Source organism: Grus americana, chromosome Z, assembly GCF_028858705.1.
Source record: "Grus americana isolate bGruAme1 chromosome Z, bGruAme1.mat, whole genome shotgun sequence".
Lineage (NCBI taxonomy): Eukaryota > Metazoa > Chordata > Aves > Gruiformes > Gruidae > Grus > Grus americana.
The window spans coordinates 86028664-86051977 of record NC_072891.1 but is presented as its reverse complement, the minus strand read 5'-3'; the positions used below and the strand labels follow the sequence as shown (position 1 = coordinate 86051977).

General features: G+C 39.9%; 1 protein-coding gene across 2 annotated transcripts in view; it reads left to right on the top strand.

Moving 5' to 3' along the window:
- MCTP1 (multiple C2 and transmembrane domain containing 1) overlaps positions 1–23314 on the top strand; it is a 283726-nt gene that overhangs the window by 219834 nt on the left and 40578 nt on the right. For both annotated transcript variants that reach the window (XM_054810646.1, XM_054810645.1), the window contains one exon: positions 10768–10887. In XM_054810646.1, coding sequence (XP_054666621.1) covers positions 10768–10887 — 120 coding nt within the window. The remainder of the gene's footprint in view (positions 1–10767; positions 10888–23314) is intronic.

Below are 23314 nucleotides of genomic sequence, written 5' to 3'. Positions count from 1 at the left end.
AAAATGTCCTCCTTTTGCCCTGAGGACAGCTTCTGGTTGTGTTTATGATTAATAAATGCATTAGAACTTCTATAAAATTGCAAAAATTCTTTTAGAATGGGAAGTTGTAGGCAACTTAATAACGAGAACTTCTGTAATACCATATTCAGCTGTTTTGCTTTGACTGAAAGATTATGAGCCTTGAATAGGCTATTAAGGTATAGAAACCATGTGTTTATAAATTCCACATCTTGAATTATGATCACTTAAATTTGTGAAATGTCTAATTCCAGACTTTGGTCCTTTCAAGGAGAGTATTATTCTCCCTGGTATGTGTAGCCCATTTAAAAACACACACAAAATCTGTCCTTGCTTTGACACCGGTGCTCTCATTGCTACGTTATTTTGCTAAAAAGTTGAGAATGTAGCAATGGCTATTAAGAATGATGATGCACTGTTCTGTAGATAGCAATAAAATACTCTGCATTCCCCTATTCACCTTTTAAGGATGTGCTTTGAAATGAGCATCTATAAAATGTACTGTTCTTCACTGGTTTGTAAACGTTATTGATGATGCTGCTGGCTCAATAAATGTTTTTTTGGAGCTGTGGAACATTTCTATGTTAAAGTGTGGCTAAACATGTTGGAGTGGCAGATGTCTAAATAAATGAAGTGTAATGTTGCTGAAACAATGAACTGCTGAAAGGTGAGGTAGATTCTATGAAATATCATATATCTGGAGTGCACAACCGCACTTTCTGCAACCTACCACAGCACAGAGAGAGATGATTGTAAAAAGGGAGACAGCTTGGGTTGCAGCATTTGCTGGCTGGAAAAAGTAACTATAAAAACAGCAGGAAAGTTGCCAGGGCACACCTCTCTGTGCTAGATATGATTTAATGTAGTTTGTGGAAATACAAATATAATTAAATTTATTACAGAGAAACAATTGGAAGGGCATGTTTGTTTTTTAATAGCATGAAAATATACTTTTCCCTGCAGAAGCATTACCTCAACAAAAGCAGCAGGAAACAGTTTTCCACTTAGAATCATAAGAAAGAAAATCTTGTTTTGCTGAATTTGTTTGGCTTGACAAATTACATTAGAGATTATAGATTAAAAATTTTATTTCTCAATATATCTGGCAACAGTGAACCTTAAAAATCAGATTAAAAATCTCAAAAATTTTTGTAGGCTGTTTAATTATGTGGTATGCTTTTTCTTTGTTTTGGATGGATTGTGCCCTGTCTAGCTTACTGTTGCCCATAGAGCTTGCCGTTACTGCTATGAACTTCTGAACGTTGTCCACCTTTACTTCTCTTTCAGCCTTCAGCTCACTTCTGTTTTTCCAGCACCTTATATGAACGGTTACTTAACTCTAGCCAGAATGTAAGGGTTTTTTCTTTAGTTTCTTAACAAAATAATTCAGTTTTGTCTTGCAAGTCTACCTTTGACATTCTTTTTCTTCAAGCAGCACCTCTGGTTTCTCCGAGATGTCAGTCTTGTGCTTGCCCTCATTAATCTGGGCAGTTATGTGGGTATTGAGTGAAACCTTTCACAAGAGTCAAAGAACATCAGCTGTCAGTAGGTGTGACCGGCATGTTTCTTAACCAGGTATCTGATCCGTTTCTTGGGCAACTCCCAACCGTTCAGGATGACGGGCTTGCAGGAAATGCTGTACGAATCTGGTGCCACTCCTCACGTGCACCTGAGTGGAGCTTTGCAGTGCTCCAGGTTTAGCAGAGGCATGAAGAAGTCAACTCAGCCAAAGACTGAGTGGTGATACGGTAGTAACTATCTTAGTTTTGTGTTTAGTTATTTTTATTTATTCATTCATGACTGATTCTGCCAAATTGTAAAGGGATTGTTGATAGCCGTCTTTCCACTCCTTTTGTGCTGCGTTTTGCCATAAAAAGAGTCAAACTGAAAATGTACAGGATACCTTACATTTCATGAACTGTATTCTAACTACTGTTGTATTTATGTCACTGAAATATTTTGAGTTTGTACTGTTTATGCTAACAGCAGAAGTCATTGTTTTATTTACAGTGCCAAGTTTTAACTTTTACCTAGAAGTATGTGAATATACTTTAGCTTTCTTGGGATCTAGTGTAGACTCCTAGAGAAAACTGCAAGCTAAAAATGAACTTGGAGAGTATTATTTTGCATTTTCTTTAAAGAAAGCATTGCAGAATATAATTATAGCTATCCTACCAGGGAACTAAAAATACTTGCTTGTCTCAGTGGCCTCAGCCCGGGGACGGTCTTATAACTACAGAATTCAGGTTGTTCAAACACCTGGAGCTGCCTTTTGCTCTGCTGTCTAAACTAGCATTCTCTGCTGACTTCTCATTTCTGCAACCTACACTCTTACTCTGCGTGAGAAAGTTCAGACACTTGGTAAATATTGAAGAAAAATATATACCTAGCATGTGAACATACAGATGTCTCCGGCACCTAAATAACGTTAAACAGATCATTTGGGGTGGAAGGGTGCAATACTACACAATGCCCATAGGGAAAGAGTAAGACACTGAAAAGAAACAAGAAGTTGGTAATATCAGCCTGGGATTAATATTAAAGTTGCAAATAGAAACAGGCACACATTGCTAGAGATGCTACACACAACTCTGTGAGTTTTCAGAACTGAAGTTTGGGGGAGAAGCCTTGATGTCAGTGAAGGAGCAAATTAGAAAATTACAAGTCAGACTGGGAGATGAAGTTACAGAGGGTGGTAAGGCAGCTGAAATGTATTAGTTTTCATTAAAATTTATTTACAAGGAAGTAGATTAAAAGGTAGAAAGACTTTTTCTTAGATTATGTGAGCAATTTGCAGATTAGGCCATATATACTTAAGGAAAGCTGGTCAGTGAAAGACAAAAAAATCAGAGGGTTTTATTTATTTATTATTTTACAGTTATACCCAACCAATACTCCAGACATCATAGAACAATAAAATTAAACAGATCATCAATCACAAGTATGAAAATCAGCCTGGAGAGGTCACTAAGGTTGACTGATGGTCTTGAAAAGTTAAAATAAGCCAAATTAAAATAGACCAAGTTATTTGATATCAAGTGATAGTTGATGGCAAGTGGCACCTTATAAAATCTCTCCTAATAAGTAAAAAAGATTTTAAGGGAAACACTAGGGAAATTTGAATGTCAACATGTATTAGCGCTCTAATGAATGCATGTTCTTATCATTTTGAAAAGCAGTGGCCCTGCCTCTTGGTGATTCTTCTGTTATCTTGTACCTTGGTGCCTCTGTCTCTTCTTCTTCAAAAAAAAACCCATCCCAAAACATATCAGAATATTTTTAAGAACAAAGAAAAAAAAAACCAGAAGCAGCAGAAAGTTTGCTTGATTCAACCTCAATTTCAGCTGTGAGAGAAGGGGCAGACTCAGCGAGGGGTTTCTGTGTGTGAACAGCTGACATCTCCAGGACATCAGAGAAACCAGTCTGTTGATGCAGCTATCCCAGGCAATCCCAGGCACAACTGCAGGCTGGGTGGAGAATGGATGGAGAGCAGCCCTGAGGAGAAGGACTTGGGGTGTTGGGGGACGAGAAGCTCAACATGACCCATCAATGAGCGTTGGCAGCCCAGAAAGCCACCCGTGTCCTGGGCTGCGTGTCCAGCAGCGTGAGCAGCAGGTCGAGGGAGGGGATTCTGCCCCTCTGCTCTGCTCTGCTGAGACCCCCCTGCAGTGCTGCATCCAGCTCGGGGGTCTTTTTCAATGGCTAGACTTCTAATATCCTAATGGTCCATTTTTTTTTGCTGGTGGTTATGTGTGAATGAATAGCGAGGAGGGGTTCTTTAGTTTTTCATTAGTACCAATAAAGATGGCACAGCTTAAACATTTGTGAGCGAAGCCATTCTCAAGTAAGCTAAAGAAGATACCCAATATTTTTTCCCTATACCCAGCTTAATAACTTTCGACAGGCAATTTAATTTTACAATCTCCGGGAATTTGGAAGGAACAGGAGACAGGTCCAAAGCCCGTGAGCCCCTGCTCGGTAGCTCAAGCCATAAGAAGGGAAGGGGGCAATCCATTACGTGTAAATAGCTGTACTTATCTAGCATGATCCATGTTGTGATTTTACACTTCTCACAAAGTCGACACTTTAGATTTTTCATCTGAAGTGACACATTTACACTTTCTGCAGTCCCACCCTCATAGCGGTGCAATTGTTAACAGTTTCCAAATTTTTGTGTTAAAGGAACAAAAACATAGATTTGTGACATAGACCTGTGTGTGGAAAAAAAAAAAAAAGTAAATAATTACGTAAAGTGTACTTTTTAGAAGTATCTTTTTCTAGTATGACACTTCCAACAGAAATGGCATGTGTGGTTCTGTAACTGTTAGCCAATTTTTAAGGAATTTTAACATTGGGAAGGACAGGATTGATTTCTGGGATGAGAAGAGGTGTGTGCCATGGAGAGAGGCCCAAATTGCATCTTTTTTAAAAAAAAACCCAGAGTAAAATTGGACACTTTGAATTACAAAATGGCTTGAATCTTAACAGCTGGTGACTACCCCGCTCAGCAGAACTGTACCAAAAAGAATAGGCCAGCCCAAGAGTTATATATTAGAGCAAAGAAAAAATCAATCTGCGAACGGGCATTAAAAGCACTTTTTTACTTGGAAAATAATTAATGTGTACAACAGTCTTCTAGGTAATGTTGCCGAAACAAACACATGGGTCATTCAGTACACAGTTGGGTATTGTTCAGAAAATGCAGTATTACAAAGGGACGGAGGCTCGATGAGCCTAATAGCCCCGTTCTCAGACAGGGCTTTGATCTAAAGTATCCAAGCTGGGCATCTGTTACTTGATACCAGGTGTTCCTGCTCATAGGGAAAAGACTGTCCATTTCTCTTATTTTGTCTGCATTTTAGCAGTCTGAGAGAACAAATTGGTGTTGAAGTGCCCTGACAATGGCAAGGGTCTGTGTCTGTGGGAATGGCCTCAATGAACCACGTTTCGCCCTTCTGATTTTAACCTGGGGACTAACCCTGCAGCTGTAACAATGCAGCTCAGAAACTCCTGAGTGAAGGGGAAAAAATATCCCAAGAGATTCCACATTTTGTAAATATTTACGGGGAGGGGGAATCATTTGTATTTCCACCTAACTTTTGCCACGTGAAACTAGTTACAGTGATACGAATTTTATATCAGTAATTCATGTGCTGTTGAAAGTGGTGCTGCATTCGTGCTCTGGCGTCTGCGTTCTTGGCATTGTCAGCAATCTCAACGCAAAGTCATAGCGCTTCTGGGATATGATGTCAAATGTCAGTTAAAAGTTGCAAGGGGAAAAGTAAAAAAAAAATTAAAAATGTCAAGCTTTTAGCTAGAACGTTTTAATGGTGCTGACGATCTTGTAACGATTCAGGTAGCTTATGACAATAGTATCATCATGAAGGTTGTTCAGATGAAGTCTAGCTGTGGAAGTGTTTCAAAAACAAGCTGGGTGGGTTGAAGCACATCAAGTGAGTCACATCTAATTGTCAGACCTGTTTCTTTAATAAGCATGCTTAGATGAAAGCAGTGAGGTGAAATAGAGCCATGGATTTGTTGTACAGGTTATCAACAGGGAAAAACCATGACCAGAAATGTCCTACCTAGAAAGAAGTGTTTGGGGTTTTTTTTGGTATGGGACCCAAGTGCTCTAACGGGAGCTACCATAGGTCTTTCAATACACCAAAAGCCTCATCGAGACTGGCTCTAAAATAACCTTAGTATTATTTGTCATGGAAGTATCTCCATTTTCTTTTTCTACATGAAATAAATAGAAAGAATGAGAGTAAAAAATCTAAATCGTAGTGAACTGGAATGTTCCGATTCCAGTGAAGAGAGAGAAGATGCAGGAGATCCTTTAAGTTTGTTTCTGAGTTAAAGGAAAAGTTCTTAGAGGATCAAAAATGCTAATTATTCAGCATTTCTCAGACTACCAAGACCTTAGGCATTTAAAAAAGAGAACCAACACTAATCCAAGGTTGCACTGGAAATCTGTCAAAATAATGCAGGCAGGAATGACATGAAATTTTTTCTGTATTTTTTTGACACATTCCATGCTTTTGCTATTTTCAAGTTGACTTTTGCCTATTTAAAGAAACGGAGTAACAGATAATGTGTTTTAGACTCAAATCTTTCAGATTGCACCTCCTCCTGGCACTCAGGTAATTGGAAGTGAAATTGCAAGACTGCTGAAAAAAAACTGTTGGAGGATGCTTTAGAATATGTTCAAAAGGCACATTTCTTCTAGATTTACCTGAATGAAGGCACTGCATTTGAAATGGATTCCCATATGTGTTTACATTAATACTAGCATGTTTGAGATCTGATACTGCTAGAAGAAATACTTCCTTTTTAATTTTTTTAATAGAAGTGTCATGCAAGATGAGAGGAGCTGTGATCACCGGAGGTAACTGACTAATTTTGTAATGGAAGAAGGTACTGACTCTCCAAGGTACAACAAAAAGTATTTTCAAGTGTTTCATAGTACAGATGCAGGATTTTACTGGAGCCTTAAAACCTGCAGTATTTAGTAGACAGTCTGTACCATGCAAACATGTGGGTGATCTTTCATTCTTTCTAGTCTTCTGAGAAAACATCCGAGGGGCAAAGCCTCAGGAAATAAAATTGTCCTTTTAAGCTCAAAGGGTGAACGGATGATGTTGTGATGAGAGCACAGTGTTTGGAGCTGCAGACGTGGGCTCTGTGATTGTGCCAAAACGCCACGCAGCCAACTTCTGCATTTCCAGGGTAATCAGGAGCTGGGCAATGCATATAGTGCAAGGATATAGGTAGTATGTAAATGAGGCCATAAGGATCCTCTTTGAAAATGATCAGAGAAAGCCACGACTCGAAGAGGAGGCTGCGGTGTGCGTGGCATGCCCCGTGTGACACGACGGCGGTGGGAATGGCCGTACCTCACCGTACAGCCCAGGACATCGCAGCTCATGGCACTGGGTGCTGCCAGGGCAAACCTCAACGGCTGTTGTGTCAGCCTGGGGCTGGCTGGCGGCTCACCGACGGAGACTTCCCCGTCGCCGCCAGCAGAAGCCCAGGACAGCCGAAAGGCCAACGTGCTGTCAAGCCCTTTTTGTTTTTTTTCCTGGAGGTAATCCACAGTCAAAACGGAAGCAAAAAGAAAAAAAAAAATAAAAAAGAGCTGGGAAATGCAAGTGTTAATGCTGTGAAGCCTGTGGGTGCAAACAGGGTTCTGTTAAAAAATGAAATGAAATTGGGTGGAGGTAGATAAAAAGACATCTGAAATAATTGTTCTGTAGAATATGGCCTTTCCACATAGGCAGAAATCTTTCTCTTCACTTCTGTCTGAAGAGAGAGTCAAATAGAGAATCTCATCTCTTAATTAGAAAGAAAAATACTCATCAAACACATCTCATCACTGGAAAGCTAATGATCCACAGCTGCTAGTCTGAAAGGGCAGGCTTTTTTTCTGAACAGTAGGAAGTGTTAATCATTTTGGATGAGATTTCTTTTTAAAATATACTGTAGTTTGCCAAAGAATAGGATATTCAATATTCTAACTTAAATTATTTTTTGAAGTGTTGTACACCAGGGATAGTGTCATGTGTCTCCCTGAATGATCATTTAATTCCTGTGTCTCTCTCTAAGAGTATCAACTGATATGATGTTGTAAATGGCCAGTTCATGCCTGTGACTCTGAAAATCTTGATCTCATGGGGGAGAAGAAAAAAAGTCCTCTCTTATATTCTTCTGTGTAGGAAATGGCAGCTATATTAAACTGTAACCTTTGAGACTCCCACTCCTCCCTTAAAATAGTTGGCTTGTTTCAGTAGTGATGAGGATCCTTTTTTTAGACAGTTAGAGCCATTATTTCCTTCGAAGAGATCGTAACAGATACAGTCCATGTTCCACTGGATGCTTTATAGCCATGGGCAAGTCCCAGAACTGCCCTTTTATACTTGTTCCTTAGCTTTTCTGGATTATTTTTTTCCCCTACACTTGTTTAATGGATGGTTATGTAGGTTTTCCTCCCCTTCGCGTGGAAAGTGAAGTTGAGGTTTCTACATACCAATTCCCTTCTTCGCTCTCCCAGCCTTCAGCCCCTTTATGCCTAAGAACTGAGTCCCTGCATTTTCTTGCTGCTCTGCACCACATTCTGGGTTTGCTCATGTTTACTTAAAAGTTTTGTCTGATACTGGGAATCTGCTTGTTTTCTCCCGTGTGTGTTTCAGGAGTGCACTTCTCCTCTGGGGAAGACAGTGAGGCCATTTCACTTGCAGTGCCATCGCTGTGCTGGTCTCGCACAGCGCACATCTCATTTGTGTTGCAAATACTCGTCCCTGTTTTCCTAGTGCCTGGCTGAGACAGGTGCCTGAAAGGAGGAACTGGTTAAAATTCAGCCAGACTAGCTGGAAATGAAGCTGTCAGGTCAGCGAAATAATCTACGGGAGATGGCAGATGTAATATCCACATTTTTTAAAGATGACCATGCAAGTTGTAAAGTGGTAATATCTTAATGTAATGTTTTAGTGGCTACAGAGTACAGTACTGTAAGGAATTAATACTCTTAACGATCATTTGGTACTTAGGAACCCCAAACGAGGAGTGTTTGGATGGGAACTCTGGAGTACAGGGTACATGATGACTGTGTTCCTCACTCTCCGGTCAGGTCCGTATCTCCTGAGTCTGTCTAGGTTGCTGGCTTCTTTCCTCTGGAGCCAGGGATTGTTTGGATATTACTTGGTTTTCTTTCCATCTTTCTAACCAAAGTTCAGACAGGACCATAAGAAAGGCTGTATGCATTGCTATTTCTCGAAGGTAATCTCTAGAATTTGCTTTTCTGATACTTGGGTGCTGTTTGCCGACTTCCAGAGCTCCCTTCAGCGTGTATTCATTGACTCAGGGCGTTCCTGGAGGTAAAGGGTGCCGGGATTTTTTTTTTTTCTTTTGAGATGTGAACTCTGTTGTGAGTTGGCTGTATCAGATTTACCGCATCAAACCCCCGTAGATCTTGCTCTCAGAAGGGTAGTTAGCAAGCTCATAGACGAACTCTCAAGTTCCGTGAGCTGTTGTTTGCTTCTTATTCATTACCATTTCTAACAGATTTCCTTTTAAGCCAAACAACCTAAAAAAGGTAGTTTTCTTTCAAATGAAATATTAACTGTTAGAAGTGCCGATATCCTCTTATGTATGTCACACACACGGCTTTTTCAGTTCTTTCAGTATTTATCATGTTTGTGTTGCAGTCTCACAGGGCTTCCATATATATGTAGCATTCAGTGGGGTAAGGTAAATTAGCTGAGGCTGAGAAGGGAGATTACTTAAAATACACTTTTTTTTTTCTTTTATGTGGAAGCTTGTATTTGATAAGAGCATTTTGTTTTAACTCTAAACAAAAATCCAGCAGAAGACTATTAAAATCCTTATTTTATTCCTACTTGGCTTTATATACATCTTGGTGACTGATTTGGGAAAATGAGACCCTTTTTAGTTTATCTAGGTTTTGGCATAGCTTTAGGTTTGCTAGTTCTGTGGCACACCACATTCATTCATTTTAGTAGGTATTAAAAATACAAATATTCAGACACTTAGCTATTTGGATGAAAAATGCTTAGCAAGATTTCTGGGTTTATATCCAGCTGTGGTACATAGTGTGATTTCCTTTAATATTTTGATGTTTGGTTTTTGTTGTATTAGAAGAAAACAAACCCACGTTACGGCTAGAGCTGGCTAAAGTAAAGGGGGTTTTGTTCGTAGGGAAAACTGGATGTAAAATGGTTGTCGTTTGACCCAAATATTTTTAGTTCTTTCCTGCAAACCAATAATTTTGTACCAGCACCAGTAGTGAACAGTATCCAGCTGGATGCGTCTCTGCCAGACAGCTACAGGCTCTGACAAATGCTTAGGACTTCCAGGCTTCAAAAAAAGTCATCTCTGTACCGCTCGATGAGTCTGGCAGAGCTGAGGCTAAAGTCCAGCGTGTGAAGCTTGTCAGAGCTCCACGGCAGAGAGCCGCACGGAGCTGGCAGAGGGGATGGGTTTCTCCTGGCTGGCATCCCCCGGTGTCCCCAGCGCTGGGGAGCAGCCCCCCTTACCCAGGCGCACATCTCTGGGAGACGTAACGCGGCTGCCACAGCCTCCCACCGGGCAGCACTCGAGGCGTTCTGGGGAAACACTTCCGCAGAGAGACGTCTTCGAAGGGGTGGACTTAGGTGACTTCTCAGCATTCCCTTTAATCCCATTTTCCATGAGTCCTTGGTTTGTACTGTTTTACTATGCTTTCATTAAAATAGTTGCACGTTTTTCCCTTTTAGTGTGATTTTTGGCTAGTTTTCTATGCAAACCATTTTTTCAGATTTAATTGTGATGTTTACTTCTTCAGCTTGTTTGTGTGACATTACTATGAAATGACCAAGTTCTTTCTTCTAAACAGCTAATTAATTTTTATCCATGGAAATAGCTAACCTTTTCTTTCTTAAATTGTGATCTTATTTTTATGCCGTTTTGCTTTATTTTATCCACATAAGCATTATTTTAAGAGGGAACAATTAATATTCCCCTTGGACTACAATAAATCAATTTTCCTTTTGCAAGAATTAAGGTACGAAGCAATGGAAAGTGTGGCAGTTGTTTCAGGCAGGTAAGTGGCTAGTCAGCAAAGCGGTTAAACAACTTTCCTGCCTAAGGAGAGGTGGGTTTCTTTAGAATTGTTTTAATTTATTGGTCTTAACTGTGCACAAGAGTTTAATGTAATGCTGATTTGAATCACATTTTTCCTGCTCTGTCTTCTAGCTTTTTCTTTTTGTGGTCTGGAACTTTGAGCTCTACATGATACCACTGGCTTTGTTGTTGCTGCTGGCATGGAACTACTTCTTGATCGTATCAGGGAAAGATAACAGGCAACATGATATGGTAAGTCTTCTCTACTTCAAGCGCATACATGTCCTTTTCTTTTTTTAACTAGATAAAATTTTGTAACTGAGTTTAAATATGACATCTTTTTGAAAATGCCTCAGTTCACAATGCTCGATGGACAATTTTCCCACCTGCAATTTAATTTTTCTCCAGCTGTCCAATAAATGTGTCTGGTTTTGTTGAAAATGTCATGTAAAAATGCAGTAGAACATGTACTATGCTCAGAGTCTGGTTTCTGTGGGAGCAGAGATGAGAGGCTTATTGGTCAGGAGAAGGCAAATTCTTTGAAAATGGTTTTGTGTGGCTACGTCCTTATGTTGCACTTTTTATTTCACATATTGAAGTTAAAGGTTAAAATTATTCCAATTTCTTAACAGTTTCAGAATGTATCACATTTTTATTGTATTTCACAGTTTATCACTAATATGTTACCATTCACTGAGCTTAATTATAAGCCTTTTCTTATTATTTTCTTCTCATCTAATGCCATCATTTAATTAAATACATGTAGTTGGGATATAAAGTAGCAAACATTTGCTAATAACTGACATTTGTTAATAATAAAAGCATGGTTCAGATTTTCAGAAGTACATATCAAATGTTGAAGTTGTGTTCTACACTCTGCAAATTTTCTAGTATCCAGGCAGCTTAAGGATTTTCCATGTAGTTTATTGCTGAGCCTTATGAATTTGGTATTTGTATCGGTATTCATATCCCAAAAGCAGTGTGCTGTGTAGGACATTATGATCTGGATGGATAACTGGATGGGTGGAAAAAAACCAAACGGGTTAGATAATTGGTCTCAGAGGATAGCGGTTAACGGAGGTTGGCAACAAGTGGAGTACCGCAGTGCTCAAGGACCTGTCCTGTTTAACATCACTATCAATGACCTGGAGGAGGTGACAAAGTGCACTCCCATCGAGGTTTTGGGCGACACCAGGTCTGTGGGACCAGTTGATAGCCTGGATCTGCCAGTCAAAGAGACCTAGGTCGGCTGGAGAAATGAGCCAATAGGAACCTCATGAAATTCAAGGAAAAATGGGCACTCGTTCCTCCTCCGGGGGAGGAATATTCTAGTGGAAATTCGAGGGAAAATTCTAGTGGAGGGTGTCCCTGCCCGCAGCAGGGGGGTTGGAACTAGATGATCTTTGAGGTCCCTTCCAACCCAAACCATCCTATGATTCTGTGATTCTATGATAATAACCCCTTGCAATGATACAGGCTGGGGATTTGGTGTCTGGGAAACAGCTGCCTGAATTGGGTCTGGGCACCTTGGAAGACAGCAAGGTAAACATGAGCCAGCAGTGTGCCCCAACACAAAGGATGGTCTCCAGCACCCTGGGCTGCATTAACAGGAGCCAGTGGATCGAGGGAAGCAATTGTCCCCTCTGCCCAGCACTTGTTAGACTGCATTTAGAATAGCGTCCAGTTTGGGGCACCCCAGTTCAAGAAAGACATTGATTAACTTGAGCGAGTTCAGCGGAGGGCTACCAAGATGGTGAGGGGCTTGAGCACTTGCTCTGCAAGGAGAAGCTGAGGGAAGTGGGCTTGAAAGAGCCTGGAGAAGGGAAGGCTTCAGGTGACCTGAACAGCAGCCCTCTGCTACCTATAAGGAGGTTATCAAGAAAATGGAACTAGGCTCTTCGCAGTGATGTGTGGTGGAAGATTCAACAGGTATAATTTGAAACAAAAGATACTTAAACTGGAGAACCTTTTCTTGCCATGAGAATTGTTAAGCAGTGGAAGAGATTGCACAGGAAATTTGTGCAGTTGCTGTTGGAAGTTTTCAGGACCCAAGTGCATAAAGCTCTGAGCAACCTGATCTGATCTCATGGATGACCCTGCTTTGGGCAGGAGGTTGGAGGTCCCTTCTAGCCTGAATGATCCCATGACCCTAGTGTCTAGCCACTGCAATCATTACTGACCAAAAGAACTGATATAGCCCTGATCCTGGCACTGCTATTACCTGTCTACATCACTAAGGCTATTATGCTTCCAAGGGTCATCTAAAATTAAGGGTGGGGATGACAGAGGTATTCCCTGATCTCAAAGGTTGTTACATTTATGGAAGAAGCCTAAGATAAGATTTAAAAGGTGCATTACTTAAATCACAGCCCTTAGTCTCCTGCTGCCTGAAATGCTTAAAGCTTCTCAACCTGAAGATTTTATGAGTGACTGAAATCCCTTGTGAAAGGAGAGATTTCACTTGTGAGCTGCAATACACTTAATTTCTCTCTGAAATACCACCTGCCTGCGAAGATTAATTGGGTCATGTAACTTTTCTAACAAAATAATGAAGCTATTGATGGGCTCTGTGTTAGGACACCAAATGCTGCTCTAAAAATGTTCCTCTTGCTGAGATTGCTTCAAACCAAGCTATAAGGCTTGTATTAGCCAATCATGTTCATCCCAAGCATTTGATATCTGTGCTGTTAATTACTAGTTTTTGTTTAGGTTCATCACAAATAAGTTGGGACCTCATTTTTAATGATTTCAGCTTGGTTATCATCACGGTGAGCATCTGCCTCCTATGAAGTGATCTGCAGACTTATTGGATGCCTTTCTAATTAACTCACAAATCTTCAGTAATATCACAAGTCCTTAGCTCAGGTCATTAGCACAGTATCATTACATTAAGAGTCATTTAAATATTTCTGTTTTCCTATGCAGAGTGTAAATATTAACTAAATTAATTAAGCAGTGTTTCTTAGTGGCTAGAGAATGCTTCAAGATTCACGTGATCTGGCTTCTGTTCCCAGGTCTCCAGAGATTTCTTGTGTGCCTCAGTGAAATCATTGACTACTTATCTTAGGAATATCATCTGTCTTTAGAAGTTACTTTGAAATCCTCAAGCTAATGATAAGACAAAAAGATAAATACATTTGTTAACTTTCCTTACTCAATTAACACCAGACAAGTGTAGTTAAAAATTGTATGCACTTTATACTACTTCATGTTTATGGAAAATACTTAAATTTGGGACCTTCAAAAGTAGTTCAGAAGAGTTATTTTCCTTTGTAATATCCCTACAAGAAAACAATTATCAATTAATCATCAGTTCAGGCATTAGGGACCAGGCTCTTCTGCAGGTCAATGAAATAGTGAGTGCTAAGTTTCTGTCCAGATATGGCAGATGGACCAGCCTTATCTCATCCTTGTTTGACTGTCTGTATAGACAAGGAACCATTTGCAGTGTCCTCTTGGGCGTCAGTTTCTTTGAAGTAGTTTGGAACTTATTTTCTTGTGGAATAGTTCACCTGCCAAACGGTCCGGGCTGCTCTGTCCTAACACGAGCCCGCACTACTCATTTGAGTGTGAGTGTGATTATTTTGCTATTTACTCTGACTCCTAATAAGTTATATGTGCAAGTCCTTTCTTGAACTATATGTCTAATGAGTTGGGGGCAAGGGGGAGACCCGAGTGTATTATTAACAGAAGATAGGTCAATTAGAAAGTCTGACAAAGAGTTGAAGCAGCATATTAGGCATTATTGCTTTCATGGATTCAGCTGGACTCTGTAGGATTGATTATCATTGTGGTTTTAGTCGAAAACTGGCACAGACTTCAAAGAGAAGCATTGGATTCCCTATCTTTTATACATTTAGATCAAGATTAGTTGTATTTCTGAAAGATATGCTTGCATGAAATACCAACTCTTGCATTAAATGTTGGTATAAGCAGATGTAGATAGATGTAGATTTGCTGGACAGTTCTCTAAACGAATCTGTGACAATTCAGAAATGAATGAACTTCTGGCATTGAGTCATGTGGCACGTACAAAAAAAATCATGGAATAAACATTTCCTTCCAGTATTAAGCAAGGGGAACAATCACTAAGATGGCATTCTTAATGCTTTCCTCTGATTTTTGTAGTAACATTTTTGCCGGAAGATTACGTAGCTGCTTTCTCCAAGGATCCTTGCACTTCCTTATAATCATATTCCCAAATGTCTGACCTCATGAAATAATTTATGTTCAGCACAGCTGCCGTTCTCATCTTAAACCATCACCACCAAAACACACAGACTAGAACTGAATGGATCTTACTGCTTTTATTATTTTTTTCCCTGCCTTTTTTTCCAGTGTCTTTTTCACATCCTCTGAGGGAGAGGAGAGGTATCGACCGCTGCCACTTTTCCGTCCCCGACGCTCCTCGTCACCCGCGCTGGATCGGTGCGGTGGGGAGCAGCGTGGGGGTGCTGCCCCTACTCATTGCCAGCCCCGTGCCTATGGCAGGCACAGAGCAGCAGAGCATGGTGTGGTGACAGACCGCTCGGATACTCGGGGAGAACAAGGATAGAGGGAGAGCAAAGGACTGGCTTATTTCATAGCAGCCTTGACTCTCTGGGAACCCCAAATCGCATCTTACAATAGATGGATGAACAGAAAAGTTCATCCCACGCAGCTGTAATTGAAAGACTTTTAGATATATCCAAACTAACAGAAAGTATGCTGGGGTTTAAAGCTTCTTTTCAGTCTTTTTAAGAAGCTACTTAATATTTTGATGTTTTCAAATGCGTTGTACAAAAAAACCTCACCTTTATAGCTTGGAGAAAACAGCAGCTCTGCTGTCTGAGGTCTTTTTTTCACTTCTATTTCTAAGCAAAAGTCACAGTTATTAAAACTGCATGAAGTTACTGGGGAAAAATTTCTTTTTTTTTTTTCCCCCCTGCTTTTCTACTTCAGGCTGTGTTCTGACTGCCTGCTGGAGCTGCCTAACTTAAGGAATGGTCAGATAATCCCTCAAATTGATTAAAAATGTTCCCACTCTCCAGCTGCTCTGGTCCCCTTCCCTGAGATGAAACAGTTGATTGTGTGGTTGGAATGTGCCATGTTGGGAATGAACCCTGGTTTGCATAGTTATCAATTTATTTTTTTCTCTGTGTATGTAATCCTGACTACCACAATTAGGACAAACTGTGACAGTCTCTCATCTGTTGGGCCACAACACTTAACTGTGATAACAAGCGCATTGGATCCTGACTGGTGACACTTGCAATATCTTGTTCTTTCTTGACTAAATAGGTAGCAGACAGGGAGCGCAGGTGGTCTTCTTGATACCGCCATTGAGGAGGAAGGGCTGGAAGAGGAGTGGACAGATCTGGCGGGTCAACAATCAGTTGCCCAGCTGTTATTGACAACAAGCACTTGGTTTTTACAACCATGGGATCCTCCTTGAGGATTGAAGACTGCTAGGGAGAGGCAAGATGCAGCTCACCAAAAATCTTCTTTCCCAGAAGGCTGGTCAACCTGATGAAGAGAGCATTAAACTAGAAGTGATGGGGGAGGGAGGTGATGAAGACCCACAATCAAGTGAGGAAGTGGTGGTCTGAGTTGGCAAGCAAAGGGTGCAGGGTGAAGTGGATAGGAGAGACCTTAAAAAACAGGGCAGAGGGGGCCCACCCCAGGCATAGGGACACAAATAAGGAGATGCCGCTCTGGAAGAAGCTCTCATGCCCTTTCTGAGAACCAGCATGGTCTCTTCCCTGAAGTGCCTGTACGTGAAGGTGCACAGCATAGGAGCCAGTAGGAGTTAAGAGGTACCACGTGCAGCTGCATGCATGCATGATCACAGAGACACGGTGGGATTGCTCTCACAACCATCATGCAACGGATGTATACTGGGTTTTTATTCAGGACGGGTCGGGAAGGCAAGGAGAGGGAGTTGCACTTCAGGCCAGCAAAGGGAAGATGGTGAAGGGATCAGAGCATCTGGCGTACAAGGAGAGGCTAGGCAAGATGGGACTGCTCAGCCTAGAGAAGATGAGGCTCAGGCGGACCTTGATGATTTGTATAAATACCTAAAGGGAGCAGAAGAAGAGAGAGACAGGCTCTTCTCAGTGGTGCCCAGTGACAGGACAGTATCAATGGGCACAAACTGAAACAGGCAAAATTCTGTCTGAACACCAGAAAGCACTTTTACTGTGTGTTCACACCCAGGACCAGGTTGCCTAGAGGGAATGTGGAGTCTCCATCCATGGAGATATTCAGGACCCTACTGGACACGGTCCTGGGCCACTTGCTCAGGGGTGACCCTGCCTGAGTCGGAGGTTGGACTTGATGATCTCTGCTTGAGTATGGGGGTTGATCTCAAGATGTCCCTGCCAACCTCAGTAATTCTCTGACTGAAGATATTGATCCTTCGCTCTTTTTGGTCTATTATTTGTTAGGGTTTTTTCCAAGCAATTTAAAATTTAATGGAAGAACAATGCACGTGCCTGCAGTTACCTATGAATGTTCTTCTGCCATATATACCCCTATGGAGAAGAGGTTTATTCACTTCAGTTCACATCTTGCATTTATAGTTAATACTTAGAGCATTTAAGGAAATATTAAATAGCTAATTTCCTCTTGAAGTTTCAAGTTGCACATGTCATTGCATAGAAAATGATGGTGAGCAGCTGGGAGTTAATGTGCCATACACAAATTCTTATGAATCTGTATAATAGAGTATATACACATATTATTAATCTTGCAAGAGTGATATAAAATGGCACAATACATCTTTTAATTTCACTGGAGATTTTTTGTGAAATAGGCTTTGATGACTTATGTTTCTACAGTATATATTTCTATTAAAAGTTAGAGCTGCACACGTTTAGGATGAAATTTTGAAAATATAAGAAAAATAACTTTTTTTAAAGACAACCTTTCATTTTGAGATTTTAACCAGTTTCTGTGTGTACTTTTTATATAGTCCTCCAGTATGGTATGTATACTCAGATTTTTTATTTGTCTTTATGTATCTTCTGGAAATTACCACATGAAGGAAGAACAAAAGGGGGAATGGGAAGAAGGATGCTCACGAATATATCCATCTCATTGGATTCCTTCTTGCCTTCAAGAAAGGGTGGTAAGCATGATGGGCCTGAGTTGGTAGTGCAACCCCAGCTGAGCTGCAGCTAGAAGAGCTTTTCTGGTTAGGGTCCAAATCACTTTCTTCTGGGGGCAAAGCAACAGTGTCTATCAGAGATTTTGGTGAATTTGTTGCTGGTCCTGTTTGGGGTAGAGAGTGCCACTTTACTGTACCTTCGGTACAGAAACCAACCCCACCAGGAAAGTGCCTGACTTTAACCACCTGTTTTCCTGCAAACTGAAAGCTGAGTTACCAAGCAAATAAACAAGGTAGTAACTTGATTTTTCTGTGTTTCCTCACATCATGGTCTGAAAGCGTGGAAGCATGAGTCCATAAAGTTCTTAGTTTGAGAGGGTTTCAAAGGGTTTCATCTGCAGATGAATACAGGATAAACATCAAGTGCTTCAGATCCATTGCCTGTGCAGTACTGAAAGGTTTTGTGCTTGAGGTCCAGAAAGTCCTCTCCTGCCAGGGAGTCAGCAGTGATTTCTAGATGAGGACTAAATTATTGCTATGAATTCATGGCAAAAATAAATATAATTGTCCCTGTGTTCTAGCTAGAGTGTCTGGAATATGTCATTTGCACAAGATGATACAAAAGGGCATTGTCAGGTTGGCTTGACTTCATTTTGACTGTACTTTCCGGAGAAGTTTTGTCTCCCGTACAATAGCAACAGCAACAGCCACGGAATCTCCAAGACACAGGGCTGGCGGGAGAATAGAGAGTGAGGCATAGAACAATATGTGTGTAAAACTAGTCTTATTTATGAAACCTCTAAAAGTAAGGAAAATACGGTTGTTTCTGTAGAATTATTTTCAATGTTATGCAGAAAGGATTTTACCTTATATTTACTAACCACTCTCCTCTGCGCCTCAAAAAAGAAAGTGACTCTCATTCTGTTTCTGCTTGAGCCAGATGGCCATCAGCACATTGCTCTGAATGGCGCAGCAAAGTCCACGGGCTTTTCTTAAAATGTGCAGCCTGCTGTATTTTTCCCAAATTAATCAGAATCACAAACTCGTTCTCCATTTGTTTTCATCAATAAAGTAAGTTAGAAAGGCTTTTGCAAAGAGGTCATCATCTGTCTGTGCATTCAGCGTGGGTGCTATCAGAGCACAAAGACCACCGGCAACACGTGCCTGGGTGTTAAGTGGTCTGCTGAGAACCACTGCTGTCTTCATGCAGCTGTTTGCTCTTTCTATACAATCCATATAGCCAAGGAGGAAAAATACACTATAGTGCCCCACTATGGGACAGGTGTGGGGGGTTTTTTGAAATAAATCAGAAAAGAAACATGAAAATGTCAGCTTAATCAAGCATTTAAATTTTATTAATCAAGTCTAATTTTTATGAATGCAAATAATCGCTGAAGCTGGACAAATTTGCTCTAGATTGCATCAGAAACATAATTTTAATATTTAATGGCCTGCTGAATTTAAATGGAGAATTATCTTTATGAAACATGCTCTTCATAATTTGCCATTAAATGAGAAATGAACAAATCAACATAAATCTTACATAAAGGTTATTTAACTAAATGTTGGTACTATAAATATTTTAAATGCATTATGCACTAATTTAACAGTCACACACTACACTATATAAAGATATAAGTTGCGCAGAAAGCGTTTCTCTCCTGCAGCATAATAGAATGTAAAACCGCAAGTGGCTATCTGTCTGGGCTACAGTTAAAAGACACTGTCCCCGCTGCAATTATAATCTCTGCATCAGACGTTTACATACAGTATCAGAGTATGTAGTAACCCCTTGCTAAAACTTTACATGGCTGTTCTCATTCCAGTAGCAGTTACAAAAACTAAATACAATACAGAATTGGAATATTTTGGCTGGTTTTGGTCACCTGAAGGCAAAACACCAAAACCAAGCCCCCATCGTAGATATCTCCAGTGTTTAAAAAAACTTGGATTTTTTTCTATCATCAGCCAATTGATTTTTTAATTTAAATTTGCCCACATTTTTTCAAATATAGTCTTACAATATTGTGGGCATGTAAAATAAACTTTAAGTTCACTACACATAGAGGCCTTTTTTCTATGAGACTGTTTTAATGATTTTTTTTTTGCCTTTACATCAAGATTTACATGGCAACAAGATTCACTTGACAGGTTGTTCTGGCTATTATAAATAATCAATATTATATAAACTAACATCAGTTTATTTTCTAGTAAAAATTCCCATAGTTATGTGAGATTTTTATTCATCTTTGGTTTGGTTTGCTTTTGCTTTAGCACATTTCAGTTCAGCCTAGACTTTAAGGACTTTGGGATTGTAAGGCAGTTTTAATGCGTTTTCCAAAATGTATCAATACCTTGAAAAAAATTAAAATTTAACTGAAATTACAATATCTGTATTACGTATATTGTCGCCTAAAATACATAACACAGCTTTTTTCCACCAAAAAGCTTGTCAGATCCAAATTTGAGTGTAATAGACTGTGTCACACCCACAAGCATGAAATTATTTGGATAAACAGTGTTTTATATGGAAAGCGTATCTGGTCCTCCTAGAATCTGTGAAATATTTGAGAAGAAGTAATAATAACAGTGGAAGCCAATACTGAGCCATTGTGTTGTTAATAAGGCAGTTTATCATGAGGTTTTGCCCAAGAATTCTAGCTCACAAAATTTTGTGAAGGCGTTATTTTTAATAGTCCTGCACAGTAAACTTGCGGTTGATATTTAGCCAAGCAAAGAATGGTTTTATTCGTTCTGCTAAACTAAAAATGAAGCATTCTAAGGGAGGTCTGACGTTTCAAATGTACAGTACATGTTGAAGCCTTTAGATGGAGACATACTTCAAATAAACACCTGATTTTCAGTTCATAGTGCGTTGTGTAAATGCAAGAAAGAGCTAAAATAAATAAGAACCAAATATTGAAAGAAATATAGAGAAAAAAGCCTACTACTTGTGCCATTTTTATGTTAAAAATGACTTATACATTGGCAACTGAATATTGAGGGCATATAAAGCTGACAACAGGAAAAAGGTTACATGTTCTTGTATAATAAACTGTATTTACTGCCCATGTGTGTTGCCAAGAAATTTATTATACTGCAAATAAAAATTCTGTTGTTGACATTACAGAACTACATGTAATCAGTAGCATGCATCAAAAGGCATCTGATAGCCATATTAAAGTCTCATTTCCTATTAAGAATCAGACTAAATTACAACATGAGCACTTCCCAGAATAAGCTAGCAAAATGCATTCTGTAAGAAGAAATAATTGTATTTGAGTGTCTCTGTAAAAATCAGGAAGTATTTTAGCAGTAAAGTACTAATGTTTTTCTTTTTAGTCTGCTGTCTTCTGTACTGCAATATATTCAACCTTACTGGCAAGCTTATCACACTAATTATTATTGCATCTAGTGGTTCAGTTATCTTGATGATTACTGCGGATGAAATACCCCAAGGTCAAAACATTAATAGTATAAATCAGGATCGGTTGTATTCCAGATATACTACACTATTAAATCAGAATCTGTTAATTTGATTTTTATTTTCCTTATAAATGTGGTATAAAAAAGGTGGACATTTTAATTAAGCTGTATCTGCTGTAAAGTTTCTCCTCGGCAGCTCCATGAAAGAAGCAGACACCATGTTGTGAAAATGAGCACAAAACTGCTGCTGCAGCGGGCTTATTGGCAACGGATGTCTCTGCTTCAACCTGAAGTGCTTGGAACTGACCTGAGATGGCCCGGGTGGTTTTATGCATCCTTCTCAATCCATACGCATTGCACAACTTCATGTTACATTTGCACGTACATGCTGAATTGAGTGACACACACGCACGTAGTACAGTTTATGTCCGGACAATAAGAATTAATATGAAATCCAAACAGTCCCGAACAGTACAATTCTGACCGCATTCATTGCACATCGAAAATGTGTTTAATTCGGAACCAAATCGCATTCTCTCTTTTCTTTTGTCTTATGAATATTAATACCTTTATGTGAAAATACACATCTGCAGATATTTTGACACTGTAAGATGTGATGTAGCATAAAAAGTGTTTTCTTCTGGTTTTCATTTGAAACCCCCTATGTCTGAAGGACTATGTGAAGTAAGATATAAGCCAGTCTAGAGAAGTGCTAATGGGAGGTGGGGGGCATGGCTTCAAGCTGAAGAAGAGCATTAAGGTAACAGTCCTTAGGGTTATCTGCAATCTGGTAGTGGCTCTCCTTTTGTATTTTTATTCCTAATTTTGCATATTAGTGCAGAGCACATACTTGCTATTGTTAACATGTAAAGACCTCAAAGTATCTTCTGTGCAGGTGTTCCTGTTGGATTAGCTAAAGAAATTAGAACAAACGACAATTCATGGAGTGACTAGCAGTTTGCACATTTTGCATAAGAAACAGCAGGCTGAGGACCTTTCATTAAAATTGGTGTTAAGTTTTGGGGTGTCATTTTTCCTCGGAGTTTTTACATCTAGGAGGTATTTTAAAGTTCTCTAGAATAGTGGGGTTTTGATTCAACGTCTTTGTAAATAACTTGAATCCAACCATACTTTGCAAGTGTTGAGGTTACAAGTCAAAATGAATTATTTTCTCAGAAATCCGATCCTGCTTGTTAGTCAATAGATCATCTTTAGAACAAGTGCAAGTTGGAAATGCTTCCTCATGAGACTGCATTCTAGCCCACAAACTCTGAGGTTTTCTTCGGCATGCAACGTGGTGGTTGTGCTTCCTTCTGGTAACCTGCTGTAACGTAACCGCTCCGGTGCTGCTGCGCCTCTCGCCTCCTGTGGGTTATCAACCATATTTACAGACTGAGTTCCTCAAAGAGGGAGGGAGTGGATCAGGGACAATGGCAGTACGTTGGAATTAGACTGCATGCTCCTTCTAATTAATAGGCTTTTAAGAGGGCTGTTCTGCACAGGAAGGATCTTAATTTTGCATCATCTGCTTGCTGTTTGGCCGTGAAGTAGCTGACATGCCGTATTTGTGGCCGTCTACGTGTGTTTTTTAAAATGTCATCTGTATTAGTATTACATTCAAGGGACAGTACCAAGAAACAGGTTCTTTCAAGACCTTCTACCAGTATGCGGCATATAAGTCTGTGACAAGTGACATTACAGAAGGTCATGTCACTTTTAACTGCTTGCATTAGATCTTTCTGATTTCCCCAGTGCCCTTCCTTTGTTTGATTAATACTACTTGATTTCAAGCAAGGTATTGGAAGGCATAATTTAAAGTGAGTATTCTAGGGGCAATCTAAGATTTTTGCCATAGAACTTTTAATAAAATAATGTTTCATTTTATCTTCATATGCTTTTTCCTGTCCTCCCTCTCTCCTCTCCCTCCTTCCCTGTCTCCTCCCTCCTCCCACCATACCTCCCCCAGGTACAATGCTTGACATAGAGATCCGAATATCTGCTGTGTTCCTTCAAACCAAAGCAGCACATGTGCACTTTATTTGAATAACAACGAGGCAGAATCCAAGGAGAAAAAAATTCCGTTGTGGATTTTTCTTTCTACAGTATTCTTACTACAGTGTTTAACAGAAATCCGTTGCTCACATCCACTGCACCTCTCTTGGACAG